This window comes from Phocoena phocoena, chromosome 10, assembly GCF_963924675.1.
Source record: "Phocoena phocoena chromosome 10, mPhoPho1.1, whole genome shotgun sequence".
Classification (NCBI taxonomy): domain Eukaryota; kingdom Metazoa; phylum Chordata; class Mammalia; order Artiodactyla; family Phocoenidae; genus Phocoena; species Phocoena phocoena.
The window spans coordinates 34409648-34437022 of record NC_089228.1 but is presented as its reverse complement, the minus strand read 5'-3'; the positions used below and the strand labels follow the sequence as shown (position 1 = coordinate 34437022).

At 42.6% G+C, this 27375-nt stretch overlaps 1 protein-coding gene across 1 annotated transcript in view; it reads left to right on the top strand.

Annotated features, from left to right (window-relative positions):
- CACNA2D3 (calcium voltage-gated channel auxiliary subunit alpha2delta 3) overlaps nucleotides 1-27375 on the top strand; it is a 787108-nt gene that overhangs the window by 329748 nt on the left and 429985 nt on the right. Inside the window, exon 6 of the mRNA XM_065884772.1 lies at nucleotides 22147-22278. Coding sequence (XP_065740844.1) covers nucleotides 22147-22278 — 132 coding nt within the window. The remainder of the gene's footprint in view (nucleotides 1-22146; nucleotides 22279-27375) is intronic.

Genomic DNA, 27375 nt, shown 5'->3' with positions numbered 1-27375 from the left:
GGAAGATTGTGCTGTGTTGTCTGGCCTGCGAAAAGAATAGATGTGTCCTTTTGTGGTCCATTCCCCAGACACGTACTCTAGCACTGCCTAGATGGGCCCAGGTAGGTTTAACCAGCCAGAGAATACTTTGCTCCTGTGTGTAATCCTGAGGGGATAGATCCCCTTTTGCTTTATATAACACAGAATTCAGTATACCAGAATTAAAGCCCTTTAAAGGCCTATAGAACAGAGGCTGGTAGCTGCAGTGTTTTCAAGATGTTTGCTCTGCCTTGTGTTCTGGTCGAGGATGGATTATCAAAAGCTGTGGGAACAGGTGACATGCTCTAGTAGTTGGTCTGATTCTGATTCTTGCATTCTGTACCTTCCAGAAGAGGATTTTTACATACCTGCTTGTGGTAGATTATCATCTCTGCATACCCGTTGGGGATAAACTTGGACTGGGAGTTCCAGTGCTTCAGAATTACAGGTATACTTGGCCTGACTGCCTCTTGGATGAAGTTGATAGGGATGTATGATAGAAGGATATTCAAAGCTCCCTTTAAGTGGGAAATTGAAAAACCCTACTTAATAAAAAAAATGGAGGTGGTTTATCACATTTCAATCTCATTTTGAGCTGCTTCTATACCCTCAGAAGACTTTTTTTCCCCTGTGCAAGCAAAACTTTGATTACTGTGGGCATTTATCAACTTTGAGTGAATAAGCTTGTCTCTGAGTATGGCAGTGAGAGCCAGCCTCTGGAAATGTCATTTAGAGGAGGACAGCGTCGCTTGCTGTTCCACAGAGCTCAAGAGAAGCAAAATTAAGTGCATTTCTGTGAAGTCGAAAGTGGGAATGTCAGAAGTCATCATTCAAATGCAGGCAGAATGGTTGGCTAGTCACTGAGAAACTTGAATTGCTGGGGTGGGACCCTGTCCAAGAGGACTTTGAGGCAAAGGAGGTAATATTAGAAATTTTCAACATTGGCAAATGTAGGAAAGGGAATTTTGGTCCACTTGTTTGATTGTCTCTGTCACTTTTCCTGTTCAAAACTTAAAATCCTTCCACAGGTGATCAGAGTGCATGGAACTAGCAGACCCTGAGCTGCCTCCTTTGTCAGTTCGTCCTCAGGCTGTCAGTGCCTTTTCTCTCTGATGTGCCCATTCTGCCTTTCTGACCTCATTTTCTACCCATGCCGTTGTGTTCCCCCCAGTGCAGGGTGACCTTGTTCTGTCACTTGTTTGAAGATACCCATTTTCTCCTGATCGTCTCTGCAGATTGCCCTCCCCCTCCTGGCAGCTCCCCCATGCTTTCTCCTGTCTGTCTACATCCCATATACTTTCAAAGCCACCTAGCCTCCTGTCGGGCTCAGCCGCGTTCCTGCAAGCCTCCCGTATCCTGATGACCTTGTCCTCAGAGCACTTACACGGCTTGTTGGTGGAATCATGCAATCCAGGGCTTACTTACTTTTTTTTTCTAATTTTTAAAAATTGTGGTAAATAGAAGCATAACATGAAGTATATTATCTGAACTCTTTTAAGTGTACAGCTTAGTGGTTAAATATATTCATATTTTTGTGCAACCCTATCACCACTATCCACCTTCAAAATGCTTTTCATCTTGTAAAACTGAAACTCTCTACCCATGAAACAATAACTCCTCATCTCTCTTCCTCCAAGACTGGCAACCACCTTTTAAAAAATTTTTCTAAGGTTTTGACTACACCAAGTACCTCATCTAGGTGGAATTGTACAGTATTTGTCTTTTAGTGATGGACTATTTCGCTTAGCATAATGTCCTCAAGGTTCATCCATGTTGTAGCATAATTCATAATTTCCTTCCTTTTTAAGGCTGAATAATATTCTACTGTATTTATAGACCACATTAGCATCATTCTGATGGTGCTGGTTCCTAGCCGGGTCGTGTCATGGGCTGATGCTATGTTTTCTGTTGAGCTCAGTGTCGTGACCACGAAAAGGAGATGCTACATAAGGATGAGCGGATGTATCAGGCTCAGAACATCGTAGTACTAAGTTACTTAGAAAAGAAGGACCATGGCGTATGTTGCTTGTCCTCAAGTGGTTTGGAAGGGAAAATCATGTGTGTGTATGTGTGTTGTGTTTTGTATGTATCTCTCTAGGGAAAGTGTGCAAATGTTAAAGCAAATGGGATAAAGCGTTAGCAGTGGGAGAATCTAGAAGGGAATACAGGTATTCTTCATGCTATTTTTATTCCTGCAACTTTTCTGTAGGCTTGAGAATGTTTCCAGATATATGGACTGTGTCCTGAGCTGGTAAACTGGCCCGAGTCAACCTTCATATCAGGCCTCACTGCCCAGCTAACAGTATAAGCTTCCAGGTGGACAGGTTCCCTGTCAGGATGTTGAGTAATGTCTGGTGTAACCAGAAACTCCACTGATCAATTTGTCATTGTCAGATCTGAACTTATTCTTGACTGGAGAGCAGATGAAGTGGCCACCAGACAGAATGGCCAAAGCAAAGGGGACTAAACAGTTATTTGTTGGAAAATTAGAAGTTTCAACTTACAGAGATTCTCTTGGAGATTTTATTGCTAAGAGCTATTTACACATGAGTATTTATGGTTGTACTTTATGTATTCCATCTAAAAATGTGGGCTTTCCACTGAATTACCATAGAGCAGAAAAAAAATTATTAAAAACATCCAGTTTTCCAAATCTACTCTAATCCTATAGTACAAAGCTAATAAAAACTTGCCAAGCTGATGCTGGCATGTTGCGTGCGCTAACTGCAGTGCTGAATGTGGTGGGGTTGGGGAGCCAATGGGAGAGATGGGCAGTTCGCAGTGTTGCAGATGATGACCCTTAGCCTTCAGACTTCGTGTGAGTTGCTTTATTTTCTTCTCTGCCCTTTTCTGTACTTTCTGGATTTTCTAGAGTGAACAGTTTTTAAAAATCATGTGGGTGTGTTTGGGAAAATTATCTGGTTAGTCCAGGCCACTTTCCATTTGTGTGTGAGATATGCAGAGAGTGAGCAGGACAATCTCAAGGACACTTTGGACTCACCCCACCGTAGATCATCCAAGCTGCCCTGATTGAAACTCCTTCAGAAACCAGCCATGCCAGCAGACTGGTAATGAATGAGTGTGTTCTCCACAGGTAGCCAGATGTCCTGATGTCACTTTTGTTTCCATGGCTCACCTTGCTGCTGCTTTGTGAGCCAGCTTAGGGTAGATGGCCAGTGTATAGGCTGACCCTGGGCCAGCACAGAACGCCACATGTGTGGGAGGGGAGACCCCGGGAGGGAACCGGAGGAGATTAGGACCCTGAGCATTTCTGGAAAGGACCTTTCCCTGTCTCTTTCTCTCATTTGCTTTTTTCTTACTCTGGTAGAATACTGAAGCCTTTTCGGTTATTGTTATTATTAATATTACAAGAGCAGCTGCCATGCATTGAGTGTTCACAGGTGCCCTGCATCGTGTTAACTCTGGGGAAGCACATAAGCTCACTCACCTGTGAAATGGGGCTGTTACTACCACACCTCAGTGAAAGAGTTTCTAGGCATTCATAGCTGTTCCCTCTAGGGAAGACTGGTTTTATTCTAACACACTTAGCCAGTGTTCTGAGGAATTGGCTGTCATTCTGCACTGTTTTGTTTTCATTCCCCTTGGCCATCATACAAAGATGCACAGGATTCTCAGGGTCCTCAATCTGGTTCTGTTCAAAGCACACCCATGTGTGTACGAGATCCCAGGCCCACCTCTCTTAAAGCTGGCCCTTTATTTGTGCCGTGGAACCTGAAGGGCCCACGTTCTGCCTCTATGACTTTTTAAATTTTGAACCTTTGGAAATGTGACCCCAATAATTTACTTACTCTATTTTTGGATTGGTTTGTGTCAATAAAATGTGGTCTAGAAGACGTACCTAGTGGCTCTGCTACTAACAGTACGAACTTGGGCTTATTACTCAGCAACTTAAGCTCAGTTTCCCCATCTGTAAAATGCGAATTACACTAGCACCCACCCTAGAGCTGTTTTGAGGATCAAATCTCTTACTATAAGTAAATGTCTTAGAGGAGTTCCTGCTACATCCTGAGTGCTCACTACTGCTGACTTTGTTCATGGCCCACTATCTTTTAAAGGTGTCGCTTTGGGCATATTACTTAAGGTCTCTGGTGCCTCAGGCTCCTCATTTGTAAATGGGCACAGAGGACCTATATCACAGAGGATTAAGTGACCCAAAGCATGAAAAGTGCTTATTCGGCAAGTGGAAAGAGCATATATGTGGCCAGTGTCATTATTTTTAGGGAGATGTGTTTTTAAAATTAAATTCATCTTTCTCTTTTCCTGTGTTAATTCCTTTTCAAATAAAGCCTAGTGAACAGTTTATGGTGCATTTTCCAGGGCCATCAGTATTGCTTATATTATGTTGTATTGTCTGTGTGTGTGTGTGTGTGTGTGTGTGTGTGAGTATGTGAGTGCACGTGGAATGGTTTCTTTTGCTACTTGGGTATTTGTGTAGTTTGCACCGTTTCCATCTCAAAACTGGCATCTCTTTGCCTTCCTTTTCTTTGCCTTCCCTGACGAAAGACGTCTCAATCCAAGTTAACTTCCACATGGACACACATGTAGGATGGTGCTTACATGGGTTAAGCGTGTGTGCATGCTTTGGATATTTAGTTCTCTTTCCAAAGTTTTGAAATTGGTAAACTCGAGGCTGGAGCAGGCAGCTCACAGAGTGTGAGCGTGAGGGGTCTCCTCCTTTTGTTTAAGTAAATTGTGAAGAAAGAAATACATTAAACTGTGAGACCGATGAGATGAGATGAGATGAGATGTGTTAGTGAACATTCTCAGAGTCCACCAGTTTGTGACCGGGCATCTCAGGACCAGGCATGACAACCTGCCGGGAGCCAGCTCTGCTGCTGGGCTGGAAGAGATGAACTTCCATCAATGCAAATCAGAAGGAGAAAAAGAGGTGAGCCTGGAAACCCTCTGGGTATCAGTGAAATTACCACTGACTCAATTTGCAGTCATCTTGGAAAGGACAAGCTGCTGTTTCTCCCCTGGTGAATTTCTGCAGAGCACAAATTTTGCAAGTGAACCTCATCTCTGTCTCTAATCAAGTGGTGGCTGGGCTATTGAACATGGTGATTGTCCCAATTGTCCTTTTCACTTGGCTTGTGAGGCAGAGCTGGAGTCTTGGCAGTTCTTGGAAATAATGACCTCATACAAGAACATCCAATTTAGTAGCAGCTTCAGGCTCCCGGTGCCTTCATAAGCAAAAGTGTTTGCATTTCTTCCCTAGTCAACAGATTGTTTACGGGTACATTTTCACCTAGAGTAACAAACAGTAGTGAACTGTGAAGCTGTTGCTGAGTTTTATCTATAATTGAAATACCAAAGGTAAGACTAAATATAATTTGCTGTTATCTCCCGTATGATACCAAGGGTGTTTTGAGTTTGTTCAATGCTATTTTAAGAAATTAAATGATCCTGGCAGTTCCCTGGTTGCCTTGTGGTTAGGATTCTGGGCTTTCACTGCTGTGACCCGGGTTCAGTCCCTGGTCAAGGTACTGAGATCCTGCAAGCTGTGTGGTGCGTCTCCCCCCGCCAAAAAAAAAAGAAAAAAAAAAAAAGAAAAAGAAGTTAAATGATCCTTTTCACCTACACATGCTGTCTCATAAAAAGATGAAAAATTATCTAACAGGATTCCTAATGTAGTCATTGTCCAAAAACATACATTTTAAAACAACTGAATTGAAGAACATTTTTAGTGGGTTGAATGATGTTCCCCTCAAAAATTCATGTCCATTTGGAACCTCAGACTATGACTTCATTTGGAAATAGGGTCTTTGCAGATATTATCAGTTAAGGATCTGAAGATGAGATTGTACTGGATTTTGGGGTAGACCCTAAATCCAATGACCAGTATCCTTAAGAAGAGAGGAGGGCACACAGAGACAAACATAGAGGAGGGCCATGTAAATATCGAGGTAGAGACTGGAGTTATGCTTAGACAAGCCAAGGAATGCCAGGGATTGCCAACAACCACCAGAAGGTAAAAGAGAGGCATGGGGCAATTTCTCCCTTGGAACCTCCAAAAGAAACCACCCTTGCTGACACTTTGATTTTAGACTTCTGGCCCCCAGAAGTGTGAGAGAAGAGATTTCTGTTGTCTTAAACCACCCAGTTGGAGGAGTTTGTTATGGCAGCCCAACACACTAGCCAGGGTTCCTCTGAGTCCCAGGAGACAGTTTCATATAGGACTGCAGGGGGAGGTGAAGGCATCCAGGTCATGAAAAACAGAGGAAGGCTGAGGAACTGTCCTGATTTAGAGGAGACTAAAGAGACAGGACAACTGTTGTAATGTGTGGTTCTGGATCAGATCTGGGCCTGTGGATGAAATTTGAATAAGATTTGTAGATTAGGTACTAGTGTTGTATGAGGTGTGGTTTTGATTATTGGACTGTGGTTAAGTAAGAGGTTAACATTTGGGGAAGCTGGGTGAAGGGTATATGGGATTCTTTTTGTTTATTTATTTATTTTTTAACAATTTTTGCAAATGTTTTGAAGTCTGAAAGTATTTCATAATGAAAATTTGAAACAGAGATACTGTTTGTTTATAGGAGAAAGATGAGAGAGAAAGGTTTGGGGGGATCATTTGTGTATGCCAAGAACGGCGAGCTGGTGAACTGGCTAATGTGTATACATTTCTGTAGTGAAAACACAAGCTTTGTTTCTCTGTCCACTAACACTTTTCTCCTTACACTTGTGAGGAACTTATATTCATTTATTTTAAAGCAAATCCCTCCAGATACTCTGAGTACTGAAAATGTCACTCATGAAAACAGACTCCTTTACTTCTCCCCATTTTCAACGGAATGCCGTATTGCTGTTACGGCATGTATATGTCTTGGGAAATTGATAAATGGAACAAAAAGGAAGGGTTTAAGTTGTAAAGGAGTGCATACTGCACAATTCCATTTTATACAAACAAAATGTATGGAGAAGGGAATAGATGGCTTTAACATCAGGATGTAAACAGTGGTTACCAACAGGGTTAGGGTGGTTTTAATTTTCTCCCTGATCATTTGATTTTTTCAAATATTGAGGATATTTTTGTTAATTATGAGAAGTTATTTTGTAAGGGAAAGAATAAGCCAATTTTTAGAGGGTGATTTGTACTCTCTCCCTCCAGAAAAGAGCTCTATGTTTGGTCTAAGATAAAAAGCCCCAAGTGGAATCTTCTTGCAGAATTCATTTATTATTCCACTCTCTCACCATGTAGGACCAAGGCTTGAGCTATGTTACTGTTCTCAAAGGTGGCCAGCGTGACAGCAGAGCCTGTTTTGGTGGTCTAGTCAAGAGTCTGAAATATCCAGCTGAGGAATGGTCCTTGGCTCAAGACGTCAAGATTTTTTTTTTTTGAAACACTGTCTGTATTTTGTTTATCAAAAGGTCTTTCGTATGTTTTGCTTTGGCACAATTAAGTAGATTTTAGAATTTGCAGTTGTGGGTCCATAATATATTCATCCCAAGACGCCTTTGTGCATCTGTTATGTATTTTCATATTGTTTTTGCTAATAGTTTTGGAGAGATTTTAAGCATTTGAACCTTTTTTTCCTCCTTGCTTTAAAGACAATGGCTGGAGAAAGTTAAGGACTCGGAAAGTTATTAATTTTTTTGTACCTCTAAGTGCACTGTAGTCCACTACTTCTAAGATGAAAGGGCCCATTTTTTCTTGTCCTTCTTCTCTTCCCTTTTCTTCTTATATAGACTGTGTTACTCAGAAGGATTGGATTGACCCTCTGCTATGAATTTGTAGTGATCCCATATGCTAATTAGCTATGTCTTATCCTAATTCAATTGTAAGAGAAAAGATCTCCATATATACATGGTAAATACATAATATGTTTTAGAGAACAAATATTGAACAACTTTAAATTAAATTAAGTATTTGTTTTAAGTAACATGTTTTCTCTCTCTCTCTTTTTTTTTTTTTTTGTGGTACGCGGGCCTCTCACTGTTGTGGCCTCTCCCGTTGCGGAGCACAGGCTCCAGACGCGCAGGCTCAGTGGCCATGGCTTACGGGCCCAGCCGCTCCGCGGCATGTGGGATCTTCCCGGACTGGGGCATGAACCCGTGTCCCCTGCATCGGCAGGCGGACTCTCAACCACTGCACCACCAGGGAAGCCCAACATGTTTTTTCTTAAACAATTCTACCTATGATGATGAACAGTAGTTCTGAAACAAACTTTATTATCCTCTCTTCACATCTTTTCTTGTTCTTGCTGTGGAGTCAACGCATATCCTGACCTCACAGTGACCAAGCTAGCCTTTTATATCTTGACCTTGTAAACTTTGACTTGGCATCATGGATGGTCCTTGCTTTCGGACATTCCATGAGTAACATAGCTTTCAGTTCTGGCACACACACTTTGTTATATTCTAATCATGTAAATGCTATTGAAATAGCAGCAACTTTAAATTTACATGCCCTTTAATTCACATACAAAATAGAACCAAGCTATTTAAAAATAATCAAACAGACCAAGGGGTGAAATCATGGCAGATTAAATAAGAAAGCTGAATTCGATAGTATCTGCATAGATGACTTGTCTTCTTTCTAGTTAACTGCTGAAATAAAATTAGTCATCAAATGTGTTAGGACTCCAAAATGTTACTGGAGTTTTGATTTACTTCTGGTCGTTTAAAATATGTTTGAAACTGTTTAATCAAACTGATTAAATAAACCACCATCACTATATAAAAGTTTTAGCATCTTTATTGCTAGAAGACCTTTCTGAATAAATGTTTCCACAAATAAGAAAATAATAAAGTTTGGACTACTAAAATTTTTAAGAAAAGGTTTGTCAAGCCTTGACTTAAAAGCATGCTCTTATTAAAACTATTCCAGCTAAAATCTCTAAGTAGCTCTGTCCTTGAAAGTTTTGGAGATCAGCTTCCATTTCTGAAGGCCCGTCCTTGTCATACATCATTTTCGTAGCAGCTGGCTTCTCGCTTGGTGAAGTTCCTGTTAAATATGTATGGCCTTGTTGGTTTTATTTTAGTAGCAATACATTTTTTTTTCTTTTTCATTGTTATGTGTAATCTTCTGAACTTGCAGCATTATTTCCCGCAAAGCACTTCTTTCTCTCTGCTTTGAATTTTTTGTTTTGCATCCCAAGAGATCTATCTTTTGCATTAAATTTTCCTTGATAAACTTTCTTCTATCTGCCATGCACTTTTAGAACACTGAACAGACTTCTTGTACACCGGTGTGGTATGGAAATGCTTCACTTGGAAAATGATCCTGCCAGATTTAAATTATTTAGCAGAATTAGTGCTTGGTGAAATCCCGAGTCACATGGGTTTTGTGGCCTCTGAGATGACTCTTTGGGTGTTTGTGACCATATTGGAAACTTGGAGGAGATGTTTCTGGTTTGGCACCCTCTCTTTCCTCTTCCCGTCAGTGCCACTCTGAATTTCTTTCAGAAACCCGTCTTTCATGGCTGCTGGGCTTGAAATCAGACCCAAGACTTAGCATGTTTAAGCCAATCAATCAGCATGCCTCATTCCACTCTTGTTTTGGTTAGCTCAGGGATGGGTTTACAATACTCAAAGTCAATAAAAGTAAGGAGACATCTGAAGATCTCATATTCTACCTGTGAGTATTGTGGGAAAAAGTTTGATGACTGTAAGTGCTGCAGTAGTTCTGTGGCCCCATAAGGGGAAACGTTGGAGATGCTGGGGCAAGGGCTGTAGGGTGAAAGGCCGGGATGTGTGAGAGGAAAGGTCTGAGGATGGAGCCAGCTCAGTTGGATACAGAATAGAAAGACAGAAACCACAGCCTTGGTGAAACCATTGGCAATCTCTGGACCAACCTACCCTTGAAGCCGTCTCTACCCTTAATCTTTTTAGTTCTATGGGCCAGTATTTTTAAAGGGATTTTAATTTGGCTTTTTGGTTCCTTAAATTGGAAAGATTCCCAGCTTGAAGAAGTAGAGGGTGTACTGACATAATTACAGTAGCAACAGTCTTAAGTAGCATCCAGTTGAGTAATTTAGTGGATTAATTAATGTTTTCCATTTCTTCTGCCATCAATAAAACACTTTGGCTGATGTCTGGAGCATGCTGAATGTCCATAGCTAGCCAACTGCCCCCAGTACTCAAAAGGCCATGGCCTTACATACAATGATTGGCTAAGTGTTAAAAGAAGGTGTTATGTATTATTATAAAAATGATTCCTTGCTCTAATTCTTTTTGGTTATAAACATCGTGATCACATCAGAGATCTCTTTCTCTCTCTCTCTCTCTCTCTCTCTCTCTCACACACACACACACACACACACACACACACACACACACAGAGTCATTTGGTTCCATTCCCTGTGGAATGGGGTGAGTTATAAATGGAGTGTCCGTCCATTCTGTTCTGCCAACAATATACCTACTTACACTAATTATCTCTATGTATTAATAAAAATACCCCCCCTCAAAAGTGATCCAGTTTGGATAATAAATTATATGCTCATCTAGTTACAAATCATGGAATAGAATTAAACCTATACCTTTGATTTTTCACGAGCTTATGTGCCAAGAGGAGGGGACCATCAAATACCCATCCTTGCCCCTCAGGATCTAGTGTGCCTTAGCCGCTGAAGGTCCATAAACTCAATCATTGGGTCTCAATTAATTGGGCCCAACTGCTGTTGTTCAATAGGCCAAAAAAATAGTTGATATAAGCATTTGTGGGGTGAATGAGTTCTGGTGGAAAGATGGCTGGAACATCCTTGTTAATAATTCTTGGCCAACATTATTGGAAGCTGGTATTATTTCTAGTGGATATCATGCTTTTTGGGAGCAGTTTGAACTTCCCGTGGTACAGTTGGGCTGGGAGTGGGGAGAGCTTACGACCAGAGGATCTTCGCATGAAAATGAGCATCAAAAGCAAATTCCTATAATGTTCTAGCCATGTGAACCCAGTCCCCTGGTGCCATATCCATCAAAACCACCTTGGCATGAAATTGGTTTCCTCTACAGAGCTCCGTGAGGGGGTGGATCTTCCCCGCAGCTTATTTGCAGAGAACATTGTCTGCTTCTTCGAGCATCTTTCTGCCATTTCTCAGGCCTACTTCTGACTCCTGTTTACATGTTTCTAGTGGTGTCAAGCTAGAAATGCCCTTGGTTATGTGACCACAACTACATTTTCTTATTTTTGGGGCTGCATGCCGTCAGGAGTTTGTCAGTTTCAGGGCTGGAAGACATAGAGGATATATCATTTATATTTTATTAAAGAAAAACCACAGTTTTCTTTATACAAGGCATGTGTTCACATTTCACCTGCCATCCTACACCCTGGTGTAGATGCTGTTAAAGTTGAGATGTGAGTTACTTAGGCAGGAAACTGGGAAGAGGTGATGAGCATGGCAGCTTTGAGCCACTGGAGCTGCATTTCCCCAGCCCCAGTCATTCATGGGCCACACTCATGTCTTCATCTATTTCTGCCCAATGCCTGTTTGATTAATTGATGCTTTTCTTTAAACTGACTCACTCTTTATTTTCACCTAAATAAATTTAGCCTCGTTCTGAGCAATAATCTGCGTACCCATGGGTTTGATGTGTTGCTTAAAATTACTCTAACATAATGAAGTACACAAAGGCTAAAGTCTTTAAAAGTTCCTTTGTGTTCTACCTGAAAGCACTTACCTAGGATGGTATGTGTGGTGTGTGTGTGTGTGTGTGTGTGTGTTTTGAGGAGGGAGTGAAGGCAGGGCATAAGCCCCTTTCCATCCATGGTTCAAGAAATAAGAGATTATAATTTTATTCTTCTATTTCAGTGGCTACTTGTAGCTCAGATACCTGGCAGCAGCATTCCAAATTTGGAAAAAGGTAGTTCTCTTCTGGGAATTTAAAAGTAAATTAAGGCATAAAAGACCTATTACTAGATCTGGTCATTCTGATCCCCAAACCCAGGCCATTCGCTAGACAATTGCCTTTCCTTACCCCACTGCACCCACTTACAAAGACCAAGGCTTCCAGCATCTCAAAGGATGACGAGATCCTGGTACAAAGAGGAGAACGTGTCTACACCTCCATCACCATGACCATACCCATCCTGCCACCACTGAGTGGCCTGTTAAATCGATGACAGTGTAGATGTGGGCAGGACTTGCGCTGAAACGCAGGTCAGAGGAGTTCTGTGGTCCTCCTCAAGGCTCAGCTCAAATCTTCCTTCTGCTGTGCCTCTTCTTCCAGCTGGGTCATATTTCCTTCTTCCTCACTCAGAACTCACCTTTCATCCATATCCACCCCATCTTTCCTACCCACAAGCCAATTTTTCAGGCTGGTACCCTGTGACATCTCTTAAAAGCAGTGCAGAATACTAATTCCCTTCCATGCCCCAACCCGGGCCTCTCTCAGAAGCCAGACTCAAGGCTGCATGTCGTCTCTCCATATAAATCTCAGAGCAAATGCAGGAGAGTCAGCTCTCAGCCTTTGGGTGTTAAAAACAAACAGCGGGGGGCTTCCCTGGTGGCGCAGTGGTTGAAAGTCCGCCTGCTGATGCAGGGGACACCGGTTCGTGCTCTCGTCCGGGAAGATCCCACATGCTGCGAAGCGGCTGGGCCCGTGAGCCATGGCTGCTAAGCCTGTGTGTCCGGAGCCTGTGCTCCGCAGTGGAGCGGCCACAGCAGTGAGAGGCCTGTGTACCACAAAAAAAAAAACAAAAACCCAAACAAACAGCGAAGTTACACTTAGCTCTGTTTCCCTTTTTGAATGTCCACAATCCACTTATCTCCCTGTCTGTGGTTTCTGGGCCCGCTGCATGGTGATATGCTACCCTGTTTCCTCTGCAGCCCTCTGCTCCCTCGGCCTCCGATTCAGCTCCTTCCTTTGTCCAGCCGCAGTTCTGTGTCTTCATACCGGCAATATCCCTGACAGCTCCTTAATTGCTACACGTGTTTGTACAGTTCCCTAGCAATTATATTTCAGACCCTGTCAGGGTACCTGCTAGCCTTGGGGCTGTGTTTATATTAAATATCAATAAAAAGCTGATAGCATCAGTGCAGATGGCAGGCTCACAAAGTCATATTTTGATGGGAGCCACAAGATGGAAGGGAGGAATGTTTAAATTCCTTTCTCTCTTCTAAAAGTTTGGAATGAGAGGAGACTTTCTGAGTGAATATCAGGAATGGGTTCTTACCAAATAATGACAGCTATAGGTTCTATACTCTAGCTGGGAGTTATCTTTTTGTGTGTGTGACTTGTCATAACATCAGTTTTCTCCAGAATTGTTTCTTTGTGCGCTTCCCCCACGCCCCCCACCATGGAACACAGGACAAGCCTTCAAATACCCTAGGTAATTTTAAATGCTTGTTGACTGAATGGGTACGTTTATTTGGCTCTACTTTGAGTGGGGTGTATGTGTGTGTGTTTAGGACAGAGGCCTGGGACTAAGGGTCTCTGAGCCCCACCCCACCCTCTCCCCATACCCCCTGCATCGCCACTTCTGAGGGACACTTTCACTTTAGGCGAAAGGACAGCCTAGCCCATCTCAGGCTGTGTAGCTTTTCCCCAACAGGACCTCGGTTCTCCCACCCTTCAGAAATAGTATGCGCCTTCCCAGGAGCTGTGAGTATGACGGTGAATGAGGCATGTAGGGCAGCTGGCACCGTGTGAGCCCATAGCAGTGCCCAGAAAAAGTCTTGCTGAAGGTTTCCAACACCCAAATGTGTGGTCAAGGATTTTTTTTTCTTATGGTTCCCACTCTTTCATGTTGCTTATGAATAACTTCTATCAATTAGGGACACACTGCAAGAACAGCTGGCTGGGATGTACATTCTGAGGACTATTGCAACAGAAAAATTGGTGTTTGCAAATCTGTGACAATCCAACTGTTGGAGGACAAACTCTTGCCTGTTTCCATCAGTAGATTTTCCCATTTGTGTGCCATCTAAGAAGCATGCCAGCTCCCCTTGGGTGAACTCCCCTAGGATGCAGTACTCTGAAGCACTGTCCTCCAGGCTTCCTGCTTTTGAGGACGCCCTGCTTGGATGCTGGGACGATGCAGAAGAGAGCTTCTACCTTTGGAATAAATGCCTGCCTTCAGAGTGCAAAACTTGTTTGGTGAGATTGTCCTCTCTACACCAGTGGCTCCTCTCACTCTGCCACCCTAGTGCAGGCACCATCCTGTCCCCCTGGAAGGACAGTAGGAGCCTCTAAACAGTCCCTCCACCCCCACTCTCCTGCCTCTGCTTGCTTGCTCTCCAAATGGCAGGAGTGTGTACCTGCCCTCTCTTCAAACCCTCCAGGGGCCTCCATTGCTCCTGAGATTGCCAGCAGACTGCAGCCCAGGGTCTTCAAGGTCCTGCTAAGTTCTCATCCTTGATCCCTCCCACCCAAGCTTTTTGTCCTCTGAATTCCAGGTATTTAAACTTGCAGTTGGCAATGCCAGGACCACTCTGCAGCCGCACCTCCGGCCCCACTTTTAATTCCTATTCATTCCTCAAATTCCAGCTTGATCAATAATGTGTTAGGAAGACCTTGCTTAAGAACATGTTCCCCAACATCGTGTTTTGCCCCTTGTGATACTAATCATAACTGTAATCTTACACTTAATTCGATAATTATTGGGTTTTCTGCTTTCCCCAATGGACTATACATGCCTTTGAGTTAAAGGCTTTGCCTGGTTTTCCCCATTGCTTTGTCACCAAATCCTAACACAGTGCCTGGCACACAGTAGTCATTCAGCAGGTATTTTCTGAATGAATGAATAAATGCGTACTACATCCGGTACAGGGGCTAAATGCTTTGGAGAATGTTAGAAAATATGACATGATTTACACCCTTTAAATGGGTTGTACAATGGCAGTAGGAACAGCTACTATAAATGAAACAAGAAAAGAAAAGCCTCAACAAGATTACCCAGGGTGGGGATGTGGGTGTAAGTTGGGAATTGGAGGAGAAGCAAATTTGAAAATGGATCCTGGGCCAGACCAGATCATCTTAGAGCACTGGGCAGTGAGATGTAGTCTCTGAGTGATGGGTTAGCAGAAACTATTGAAACTTCTGGGTCAGGGTGTATGATCTTGCCTTGGAATTCAGCACAGATTTGCAATCAGGATGCCAGGTTCCAGAGAGCCGCAGCAAGGGTCTTGCAAGGCTGGTGTTATTCTAGTACTTGTTGGTGGGAAAGGGGTGGCTGTGCTCACCCCATCTCTGAACCTGTCCAAGGTGAGTTTTATTCCCTTTCTAACCAGAGCAAAACCTTAGGGAGGAAGTAGGCTTTGATTCTTCAGCTCTTTGTTAGAGACCTCAAGGGAGACTCAGTTAATGGGACAAGATCACATATCAAATGAGGTGTTTTAAATTAGTGATACCAGCTTAACTACAGTTTATCAGATGCCACTTTAGAATCCAAAGCCCTATGAGATATGCTTATCTTCACTCTAGAGTGTCTTATCCAAGATTTTATGCCTTGTAAATGTCCCCTCTGCAAGCAGCCCCCAAATCCAGATGATGATGGTGATGAAAGAGCTTCACTGTGGCTCTGCAGCAGAGACTCCAAGGGGGATGCGTTAGGGGACCCTTGCAGATGGGCTCTACCTTATCTTTATCCACCACGTCCTCTTCAACTCACACACATGCCTGGAGCATTAAGTGTGAAGATGCTGTCAGGGTCCCCAAGAAAGCTTGATCCCAGCCCCCTCCTCCAGACCACCCACTTCATTTATTTGTTGACAGCTGGGGGCAGACAGCCTGCTCTGAGCCACATGTTACCTTGACTACACCTCCCATGCCACCTTTTCCCCCCAACCCCTTACTATCTGGTGAGTAGTAGAGTTTGAGGCCTCCATTCCAGTCTTCTTCCAAATAATAGCTTGGACACAACATGCAATTTAGCTAATCTCTACCTTGGGCAGGTGATGTACTGGGGCAATGGACTTCAATGCTCTGAGGATCAGTTTCCTCATCTGTAAAATGGGGCTAGGAAGAGTAGTTTGTAACTGTCCTGCATAGTCCGTGGCACATTATAAATGTGCCAGAAATGGCAATCTCTGCTGCTATCAGTATCATTATTATTTTGATTTCTATCACATAATTTTATTTTTCTTAGTATCTCTGACAAAGACTTGGGAATGGTTTATTCCAGGGGGATAAAGAATGACAAGGAGGAAGAAATGCAAGTTTCTCCACAAAAATTTAAATATGTTAAGGGAGGAGGACTATTTAAAGTTGATATACTTCAGGCAAAAAATCCGAACAAACAAGTTCCATCATTGACGTGAAATCCCACTGGGGAATGAGCTCCTGAAGTCTAGCACATCGAGGCAATGGGCTGAGAGTCTAAGGTACCCTCTAGGTTTTGCCAAACTAGTAGCTGTGTTCCCCACTCACTTTTCTTCCTAGCTCCATCCAGAGTGGTTCAGCACTGGGCCATGAGTATTCCTCATCCCTCTCTTCCCAGGACTGCCAGAATATGCCTCCAGATTTGGGAAAAGCAAGCTGCATTTAATATCTAGCACATCAGTAAGTTTAGAGGAAGGGTAAATGTTTTGCTAATAAATCTATTTTATAATTCAACACACATTAAGGGCTATTTTCCAATACATATTAAGTGCTTGATAATTAGCGTCAAAAGTATTCATTATTTAATCTATGATCTATTTAGAATGAACGAGAGAGACGTCATTTGCTTGCTGAAATGGGAGACATGAAACCTCTCTAGCCATTCTCCTCTTGAATCTCGTCCAGCATGCGGGGCTGAGGAAAACTGCGTGGACTCAGTGCCCCCAGTAATCCCTGTGCTGGTGTAATTTTATATCCAGGAGACACACACCTTCAAAGACCTTTAGGAAAGCCCAAGATCCTTCCTCCAGCTTGTTCAAGGCAGGAAATAAATACCTTCTTTACAAGGGCCATACTTCAAAACCCAGTTGAACATGAATTCAGTCCCTTCCCTTCGAACAATGGCTTTTGGGTAACAGTAGTTTGTAATTCAGTATTAGCCTGTAATTGTTCATGTATGCTCAGATCCTCTAGAAATGGACCCATATTTTGTGCTGGAAAATGGCAAGGTTAAATTAATACAGTGCTGCTAATTCACTGGAGGATAAATGATATTGAGAAAAAAGATGAAGGGAGTATCAGGTAACTTTGAGGTCTGGAGAGGAAACTCAAATACTAAGGCATCCATAAAGATCCTGATTGTTTGAAGGGTGTGTCCTGGAAAAAGGAAGTAGGCTATGCTGGCTATAGATTTCAGAAGAAAAGAAATTTGATTTTTGAACCATGAATAAAAGCATGATGGGCCTTGGCACTGGTGGAGCACAGATTACGTCTGTTAGAAAATGTATACTTGCCAGGAAATTTTGCTGATCTGCTAAAATCCTCACCGTGGCCTGCCCACCTCTCCAGCCCCATCCTGTAACTCTCTCCTTTGCTCACAAGGCTCTAGTAATACTTGTGGCTTTGTTGTTTTGTTCCCTAAGACATGGGTTTCTTCCCAGCTCCAGACTTCAGAACTTGCTGTTCTCTTTGCCTAGAAAGTTTTTGCTGGCCAAGGGGGTTTTGAGCTGATGCCTTCTTTGCATTCAGGGCTCTCCTCAAAGAGGTCATTTTTGACCACCCAATTTGAGTAACTCCACTTTCCCCAACTAATCACACGGGGTAACTCTCAAGCCTACCATCCCTTTTACTTGTCTTCATCACACCCATTTCTATTTGGAATTCTCATTTCTTTTCCCTTGTCTCCCTTCATCAGACTGAAATGTCAGCTTCATGATCTATCTGGTTCAGTGCTGAATGCCTGAGATAGTAGGTGCTCAATAAATACTAATCGAATGAACAAATGGAAGAATCATCGAGAGTGCCTGACCCTGATAATTTGAGGAAGGGAGGAAGACACATAGGTAGAGACTTACCTGGATGGTCCTATGACAGCTGGACTGCCCTGGGTGGGGAGTTGGGGGCTCACCATAGAGCTGCAACTGGTGATGCACCCTCCTGGTGGAGCCCTCCTGCTGCTGGGCACCTATGTGCCTTGTACCACCAGCTTCCGAGGGAGGGCTGCTCTCATTTGCCTTCCACAGATGGAGACATTGGGACACAGGAAAGTTAAGTCACAAGTCCACAGCCATTAGCTAACAAGTGTAGAGTGAGGTCTCAAACCTGGGATTCCAGCTCCAGAGCCCAAGTTCCAGACTGGTGACTGCAATGTTGGGGTGCTGCCCAGAGGCACGCTGCAGAGAACAGGGAGGAAAGTTGGGAGTCTTCTTGGAACCTTATTTATTTGCTAAGACACAAAGCAAATAATGGCCAATATATATGGAGTGTTTTGTATGTGCCAGTTGCTGTGCTAAGTATTCTACATACATTAATTTGCTTGAGGCTCATAATCTCAGATAGGTCACAGGAGGATGGAACTCGGGACTGAGATGCGATGGTTACTCATTCACAGAAATAGAACTAAAAGGAAATGTGTGTGCATGTGTGTAAGGGGGAGTGTGCAGAGAGAACGTTAGCTGTCTGCAACATCAGGTGACCCCTATGTAGCAAAGTGCAAGCTTCAGAGGAAAGCACAGATGAGAGCAGTTATCGGGTGGAAATAAAAAAGGAAGCTACAAATGTCATTTTTTGATGGATTGTATGATGTATTATAAAAACAGAGCAGGGATGTGTGAGTGCTTTTCAGATACAAATTGCAAATTGATCAGAAAGGTGGTATGGGACTCTTACTCTCTAAACTTCTGCTAGTAGTCTGTTTTACTAAAAGCTGAACGTCTGATAAATTTTTGACTGGCATTGGAGGTAATTTAATCTCTCAGAAGGTAGAGGAAACAGGAGGAAGAATTGCTATTCCTGGACTTGATATTGACCAATATGAATCATAAGTTGATGCAGAATGGACAGGACCATTGGGAAAATGACCATGTTATGTGGAGTTCACTTTATTGAGCAGAGAGGCTGGGCATTGACACAACACTAAACATTAAGGGAAATGATTTTAGTCCAGTTTGTTGCACTACAGGTAGGACCCATTGAAAGAGGTCAGGAAGAATTGTAAGCTCATACAATTACAATGCAGACATGAAAATCTGAATTGTTCCCATAAAGAAGAAAAGGGAGAAGGCCTTTAAACATCCTTCACTAGGAAAAAGACCTGCATCTATTAAACTCAGATTTTAAAAACAGTACATTAACAACCATAGAATATGGGTATATTGTATAGGATAATTAAGAGAGTATGAGTACATGTAATGGGTTGAATAGTGGCCTCTAAAGGATATGTCCAAGTCCTAACCTCCAGTACATCCTTCAAAGTGACCTTATTTAGAAATCGAGTCTTTGCAGATGTAATTAAGCTAAAGATTTTGAGATGAGCTCATGTTGAATTTAGGGTGGACCCCAAATCCAGTGACTGGTTTTCTTAAAGAAAAAAGAGAGGGAGACTTGACACAGAGACCCACAGAGGCCAAATGAAGATGGAGGCAGAAATCAGAATGATGTGTTTATAAGGCAAGAAACGTCAAGGGTTGCTGGCGACCACCGGAAGCTAGGAGAGAGGCATGGAACAGATTCTCCCTCAGAGCCTCCAGAAGGAACCAATCTTGCTAACACCTTGATTTTGAACTTTTGGCTTCTGGAATACATTTCTGTTATTTTAAGCCCCCACCCCCACCCCAATTTGTGGTAATTTCTTACAGCAGCCACATGAAGCTAATACAGTTCGTTAAACCCCTTAGATTATTTTAACTAGACCATATTTTTTAGTGATTCTACTTCCCTTATTCATCATACCCTGGGAAAACCAAAGCCTTCTGTTCTTAAAGAGACATAATTTCAGAGCAAGATGTGGTATCCAAATGAAGTGGATGAAATGATCCTCAGGCACTACAGTTCTTTTTCAGTTTCTGAAGGTGCTCACAATTGGCAGAGGGAGGAACAATCTTAGGTTAGTAGGGCCATCTGGAGATATGGGCAGCCTTTTACTACCCCCAGAGAAATCATGCTCAAGAAAAAAGAATTGTCTAACTGGAAACTGGTGAACTCCTTAACATGTTCAGACAGGGAGCCCGTGAAATGGAATTTTCGCTTCTAATTGTGTAAGGTTTTTATAATTGAAGTTATTGATGGAAGAGGCAAGAACCGTGGATTTTTCACTGTCTTTATTGTATTTGCACCTTCGTGGATTAAGTTAAGTGGCTTTCGTAGCAAGGAGTGAGTCACAGTAATTATTGTAAAGCTTGGACAGGAACAATAAAGAACTCCATTTTCCAGGATGGTGAGGATAGTCTTAACTCAAAATTACTTTACAGGAAAGAGTTGACTTGATCATTTTCACTCTCCCAGTCTATGATGTGGTTTATTATAGTTTACAAGAGTTAGAGCATTTGCCCTTGAGATGAGAGTTAGAATCCCGCTTGCCTGTTGAATCCGTGTAAGTGGTCTGAAAGAATGAGACAGGCTGGAGGTAAGACAGTAAGACAAGGCGCCATGTCTGTCCACTGGGTCAGGCGTCATATCGCGGCTCTGTCTCATCCTCCACATCTTGTGGGCAGCCAGCTGGTAAAGGGCAGGCAGCTGAGGAAGAGGAGTGGCTAGCACAGTGCCAACAGTGAGTTTCCTTGCAGTGTACCTAATTTACATAAGCATTTCTAGAGTTACTTTTTTCGTTGGCTTGCTGTGCAACTTATGGGCTGGACTGAGGGAATCTGTCCCCATACCCGCTGTCTGTGTAGTATGGAGGGATCTTTGGAATGAGGACACCACAGTGGGGTTACTGTGATTCACAGTTCCACAGGGAATTCTGGTGAGGGTGCTGGACTCCAGGGGAATGGACTAAGCTCCCTTGATGACTTTGTGAATGCCTGTGGCCATTAGTCCCTTTCTGCCAATGTGTTTTACCTTCCAAACAGGCCAAATAATTGGGTATTATCATCCCCATTTTACAAATAAGGAAATCACAGATAAGAGGCTTTGCCATTTGCTAGTTGGGTGTTTTAGGAACACCTAAAACCCGACCTCCTGGTTCTCCGTTTCCACTTGTATAGCATGGAGAACAACAGTGGACCTGCTGTGGAGGGCTGTGGTGGGGGTGAAAGGAGTGAAGATAAGCGCAGTGCCTGCCTTGCAGGAAGGACTCAACAAAGGTTTCTGCTCCTCTTCCTCTTCCTAACTATTAACATGCTCATCCTATTGTCATCCTTACCCTCATCATACTGGGACTGGACAATTATCTATACTCTTGAAACAAAATTTTGCTGAGTGTTGCATTATTTTGAAACAGGATCTTCCAAGGTTAAAAAAAGGTGGACAGTTAAAGAGTATCCTCAGTGATCCACCATACTTTGATCAGTATGCAAGAAGTATATATTTTCTGTCTTTGTCTTCACTCTTAATTCTCATCTGTGGACAAAAGACAAGGGGTTATCTTTGGGCTCCCAAGGGTGAGGAAAAGACATTTGCTCATGGGATGACAGGGCAGAAGAGTAGATAGTTGTCTGGAATTGGAGAACAACCTTTTATTCATCAGTCCATCCATCCATCCCTTCATCCATTCATCTCTTTATCCATCCATACATTTTTGGAGTTTCTGCCACGTGCTGGTCAAAGGTGTGCAGCAGATCAAAGCAAGATTGTTCCTGCCCTTATGGAGCTCATAATCTGCTGAACAAAAGAGGTAGAGAGATTTAGTTATGTAATTCCAATTTACTTATTTATTTATTTTTAAAGCAGACTTTTAAGTTAGAGGTGGAGAGAATTGGAACAGGGCTGCGTTGGCTGAGGTGACTGCAGTGCCAGAAAACACATTTTTCCTGTTTTCGATGCTGAGTTCTGACTTAGGAGCTGAAAAGTGGAACAGAATGCTAAGAAAGTCTCTCTTTGCTTTCTCTGAACTATTTGCTCAGCCAGACTGAAAGTAACCCAAAAAGGGATGTGCCTTTCAAGTGAGGAGTCATCAGTAGAGTCTCCTGGGTGGCTTAGAGGGCTCAGGCAGGATGGGGAAACTCTAATGTACATAAAGCTGGAATTCCCAGGAGCTAAACATTTCGGGAGCTATAACTTTCTTCACAGCTTTCTGCAGGATGGGCCCCATGGTGATATCTGCCAGCTACGTGGGATGCCAGCTGGGGTTCTGTTTCACTTTGGTTTGTAACATTCCTCTTCTCTCTCCCCGCCTTTTTTCCCCAGATCCAGCAATTGTCAATGGGGTTTATTGGTCCGAGTCCCTAAACAAAGTTTTTGTAGATAACTTTGATCGTGACCCGAGTCTCATATGGCAGTACTTTGGAAGTGCAAAGGGCTTTTTTAGGCAGTATCCAGGTGAGTATCCCTGCATTGAGAATTATGATTCAAGTTACTGATCCTGTGATATTTTCCTTTAGGGTTAAGGGTTAACAGTTTTTTCCCTTCCCTTACAAGAAAATGAAAGATTAAGTTCAAACCTATTAAATCTGTTGTCAGGGTACAGGACAGGAATGCAGTGTGGCATCTGCATACGTGTGCACACCCACATTTGGATCTACGTGTGGTTTCAGCATCTTCCTCAATAGAGTTATTCATAGAGCTGCCACCTAAAGTGAGGTATTGGAGTGTGAAACGTATCATATTTCATCTTTCTGGACAAGAGATTGCTTTTATTACTATTACTACTATTACTGTTATTGTTGTTATTATTACCAGGGAAAGGAGCAACCCATAATCGGCTGAGTTAAATTCTGACTGAAAAATGTAAGAAATGAAAACATTTGAGCTTAGGTTTCCCTACTCTAAAGCTGACTGCACCTGAAAGGAGAGGTTGAAATGGCCAAAGCACTACTGACGTCAGTGCCACCAAGAGCACCCTCAAATGAATATGTTTGTCAGAGTTTGTCCATCGTGACTTTGGAACAAGTGTTCCTTCTAGGGTCTTTCCAGGCCTCTGCTTTGCAACAGGAATTTAATTCTGGCTTGGTTTGAATTGTAATTAAAAAAGGAAGTTTTAATTTTGCTTACAAGTTGTGAAAACAGGACTCGAGGCTGCAATTGTGCCAACAGTACAGCTGTAGAAATTAACAAGCTCAACCTAAAAGAAGGAAAAAAAACGCCCTGCATAATCTTGGAGCAATTAAGTGGAGTCTTTTATGTTTTCATTAAGTAAGCCTAGGCACCTGATGTCTTCTCACTTTGAGGCACAGAGACTGCCAGCCTCTGCCTTCAGGAGTTGTTTGCCCTGCACTTGGCATCTGTCCCCTGAGACTTGCCTGCCGAGTGCCTACTTTGCCAGATTATTCAACATTTCCCGAGAGCTATGTTCAGCAGGGCATGCATGGTTCCTCCTGGAGCTCACAGAAATTTAAACAATAAGCATTCTATTAAAGATAACATTATAATAAACAGTGGTCTATTAAGGTTCCAGTGTCACCAAATTGCAATCTGCTTTGATACACTCAACGGAGAGTAAATTTAATGCAGATGTTGTGAAAATAGAGCGTGGTGGGGGGCTGATCCATCAGGGAAGCCACAAGGACATCTTACCACGTGGCATTTGGATGAAGGTGGAGCAAATAAGAAGAAACCACAGATCATCTGTTGTCTCCACCAGCAGGAAGTCTTCAAACTAAATCGAAAGTTTCAAATTTAAAATCTGATAATAGAGATGTATTAGTCATCTCGGGCTGCCGTAACAAAACACCACAGACTAGGTGGTTTAAACAACAGACATTTATTTCTCATTGTTCTAGAGGCTGGGAAGACCAAGATCAAGGTGCTGGCAGATATGGTTCTTGGTGAGACCCCTCTTTCTGGCTTGCAGACGGCTGCCTTCTTCCTGTGTCCTCACATGGGAGAGAGAGGAAGCTCTGGTGTTTCTTACTCTTCCTGGAAGGGCACTAATCCCATCATGGGGGTTCTACTCTCATGACCTCATCTAAACCTAATTGCCTCGCAAAGAAAATTACCTCTCAATACCAGAACATAGGGTTCTTCAACCTATGAATGTTGGTGGGACACAAACATTCAGTTCATAACAAAAGAAAATCCTCATAAAAGGTTTCTCTAATTGGAGAGATTAATTTATGTACAAGATTTTTTATCAGTCAGAATCAGAATAGTTGACTCAGAAATGCTTACAGTTCTTTTATGATATTGGTGGCAGAATTTTGTAAAATTTCTGCATATTTTCTTTGTGAATAAAGACATAGGTCACAGTCCTCCAAAGGGCTTCACTGCCCTGATACATGTCAGTGCTCACTCAGTGCTTGGTTCTGAACGGAGAGTACACCTCTTGTTTCTTGGACATAAAATGATTGTTAGATGAGGAATCCATGGGCGTTTTTTGCTAGGATTTTTTTTTTTTTCTTTTTAGGATGCTTCTTTTCATGTTTAGAGTGGTACAATAGTATGAATCAGTGCTAAGTGTAAATGTCGTAAGCAGAAGGGAAGTTCCTTCATTCTTACGTAAGTGTGTCCTGAGTTCTTGCTTTGTTCCAAGCCCTGTGTGGGGCCCTGAGGACAAAATGGTGAGCTAAGCGGAAAAGGTCACTGCCCTCGCGAAGCTCCCTCTTGTGGGGAAGTGCATTCGTCAGAGATTTTGGTTGCCAGTGGCAGAAACCCAGTTCCAGCCAGCGCCAGCAGGGAACACATTCATTGAATCACCTGACTTTCAGATGATGCTGAGTTAGGCTCTGCTCTGTTGGCCCTACTCTTCATTTTCATGTGCCAAGAAGATTATGAAGACATATGTTGCCTTAGATGAAATTAATTTCCCTCCAATATTAGTTTATAATACCTTTGGGAGAGAAACAATAGTATATAGGAATATTGTACAATATTTTACATTTAATCAGATTTGAGCATTTGAGTCTGCAGTAGAGATTTTGACATTATTTTCAGTTTCACCTGTGGATATGCTGAATGTTCTAGGGACCTTGTCTTGTGAAAGCTGAGGAAGGCAGGCCGAGGAAGGCAGGGCAGGCATCACTGATGCTGGTCCTGAAGTCTGGAATGCCGCCGAGAGAAGGCTGAATGGCGGTGAAAGCTGCTGCTGAACTGCACTGTTCCTTTTATCTTGAGAGTCATGCCCCAGCCAGCCTGGGAGGGATGCCATGAGGCATTGGACACTTCCAGAAATGATATGGCTCCTGAGGGTACTCCTTGGTTAAGTGACAGTTCCTAGGATCGCAGAGATTTAAGATGAACCAACTATTATTTCTCTGGGATTTGATTACTTGAACATTTTCAAAATATCTGTGTGTACAAAAAATTACATACTAAAATGCTGAAATGTCCTAGGAGAGACAGTACCATCTGGGACAGGGTTTCCTGAAGGTTGTCTCCTAAATCATTTTGTTGTGAGATTCTTAGGAAAGGAAGGGCTCAATGGTCAGATTAGTTTGGTAAATGCTGCCTCTTGCTGCCCCAGCAGCAGAGGTTCAAGATGAACATAAGCAGATTAAAGGTCCTCAGATGTTCCTCCCCTGGCATGGAAACCAGTTTTACTTTTATACACTTAACTCACACTAACATACAGTAAATTCTCATGGAACCTCCTTATGCTGCCTGTGTAAGGAAGAGAATGGTGGCATGGGATTTGGGAGATCAAGTCCCAGTCCTAACTAGAAATCTCAGGAAAATCTGTTGAACTTTGAGAGCCTTGGAGTCCCTGCTATGAAATGAAGATTTGGGCCCAAAGGTTAGGTGTGGGTGAGATGATCCTCCAGGGCCCATACAACCCTGTCTTTGAGTCAAAGTGTGACCTTTATTGTTATATGCAGGGCAGCTGTGCCTAGAACCGTGTTGAGGTACCGTCTTCATCCCCTTAGTGTGTACCTCCTGTCCTGACCAGGAAGGGCGTGGGCCTCCTGGTTCCTGCTGTCACCCAGGCTCTTTCCTTGCTATAGACATCCTCTCTGCACAGCCACACCAGCCTTCCTTCAGCTCCTTGAACTTGACATGCTCTTCTCATACCTTGGCAGACATGGTTCTCTGTGCCCGGGGGTAATCTTCTTTACCCTGTGGCCACCCCTCACTTTTGTTTTACAAGTCCTATGCTTCTTACATGTAGTGGGTTGAATGGCATCCCTCCAAATTCATGTCCACCTGGAGCCTCAGATGTGAACTTTCATGGAAATAGATCTAATATAGCTGGGATGTGATCATACTGGATTAGGATTAAATCCAATGTAACTGGTGTCCTTATGAGAAGGGAGGACATACAGACACAGAGGGAAGACAGCCACGTGAAAATGGAGTAAGAAATTGGAAAGATGAGCTACAAGTCAAGGAACACCAAGCATTGCTGGGAGCCACCAGAAGCTAAGAAGAGGCAAGGAAGGATTCTTTCCCTAGAGCCTTTTTGAAAAGCACCACGTTTCAGCAGTGCATGGGTGGAGTTACAAGCCCATTTGCAGGGAAAGGACCTCAATCCAAAAGGAGAGCATTGAGTGTTATTAATTCCTTCTTCCTAGGCCCTGGCCTAAATGCTAGGACAGTAAAACAGAATTGCATGTTTTCTCCCCCAGTGGAGCACATGGTGATAAGGCTGTGATGGAGGAAGGGTGGCAGAGTAGGGGTGAGGTGGAGGATGATCAGATATGGTTGTGGTCTAAAAACACTGGCCACAATTCAACTCAAAGAATGTCCACTGAATGTCTACCATGCATCAATACATTAAAAAAAAGTCTCTTTATTTGGACTCAAACCAGTTCTTTGTGGAATTACACATTGGAACATTACCTAGCCTCACTATATATATAATTTCATTATGTGTGAAGACTGTCATCCTAGCTGTACTTGGCTTTATACAAATGTAGTATGTCAGATGTTTTTAAAATAAATTGCATTCTTCTCCTTTAGTGTACAATATATTATGTCACTTTTATTTTATCTTCATTACCTAATAACCTTCAATTGGCAATGGCTTCTCATACTTCTGTTTTCCAATTTGTTACAGAGAACTTTTAAATTAGGTCCATTTGCACGTGGGAAATGTAGGTACAAGGAGGACAAAACAAAATGACTCTTTGGTTTACAAGCTGCCATCTCATGATTATCTCTGGAATAATTTAGTGATGTTATCTTAAGCACGTGCCTGTTATTAGCCCAGTGTGGTCCAGAAAACTGACCCTTATTAATTGGAAAGGAGAATCTCAATGCTACAAAGTCAGGATTTTCTCCTGTGAAAATAATTTTTCTGTTTTATTTTCTTAACTCCAAAATCTGTGTTTCTAATCCTCCATCCCTGAGCAGTACTGATGGTTGAAAACAATGATTTTCTATCTTATTTTTAGGCAGCAAACCCTTTTCTTTTTAAATGAAAGTTTATTCATAAAGATTAAGTTGTAAATAGAGCATGTGAACCTTGGACATATCCTGACCAGTCTGCAAGCCATGAGACTAAGGATGTTGGATCCCATTTTACGTAAGGAGAAAAACCCCCAG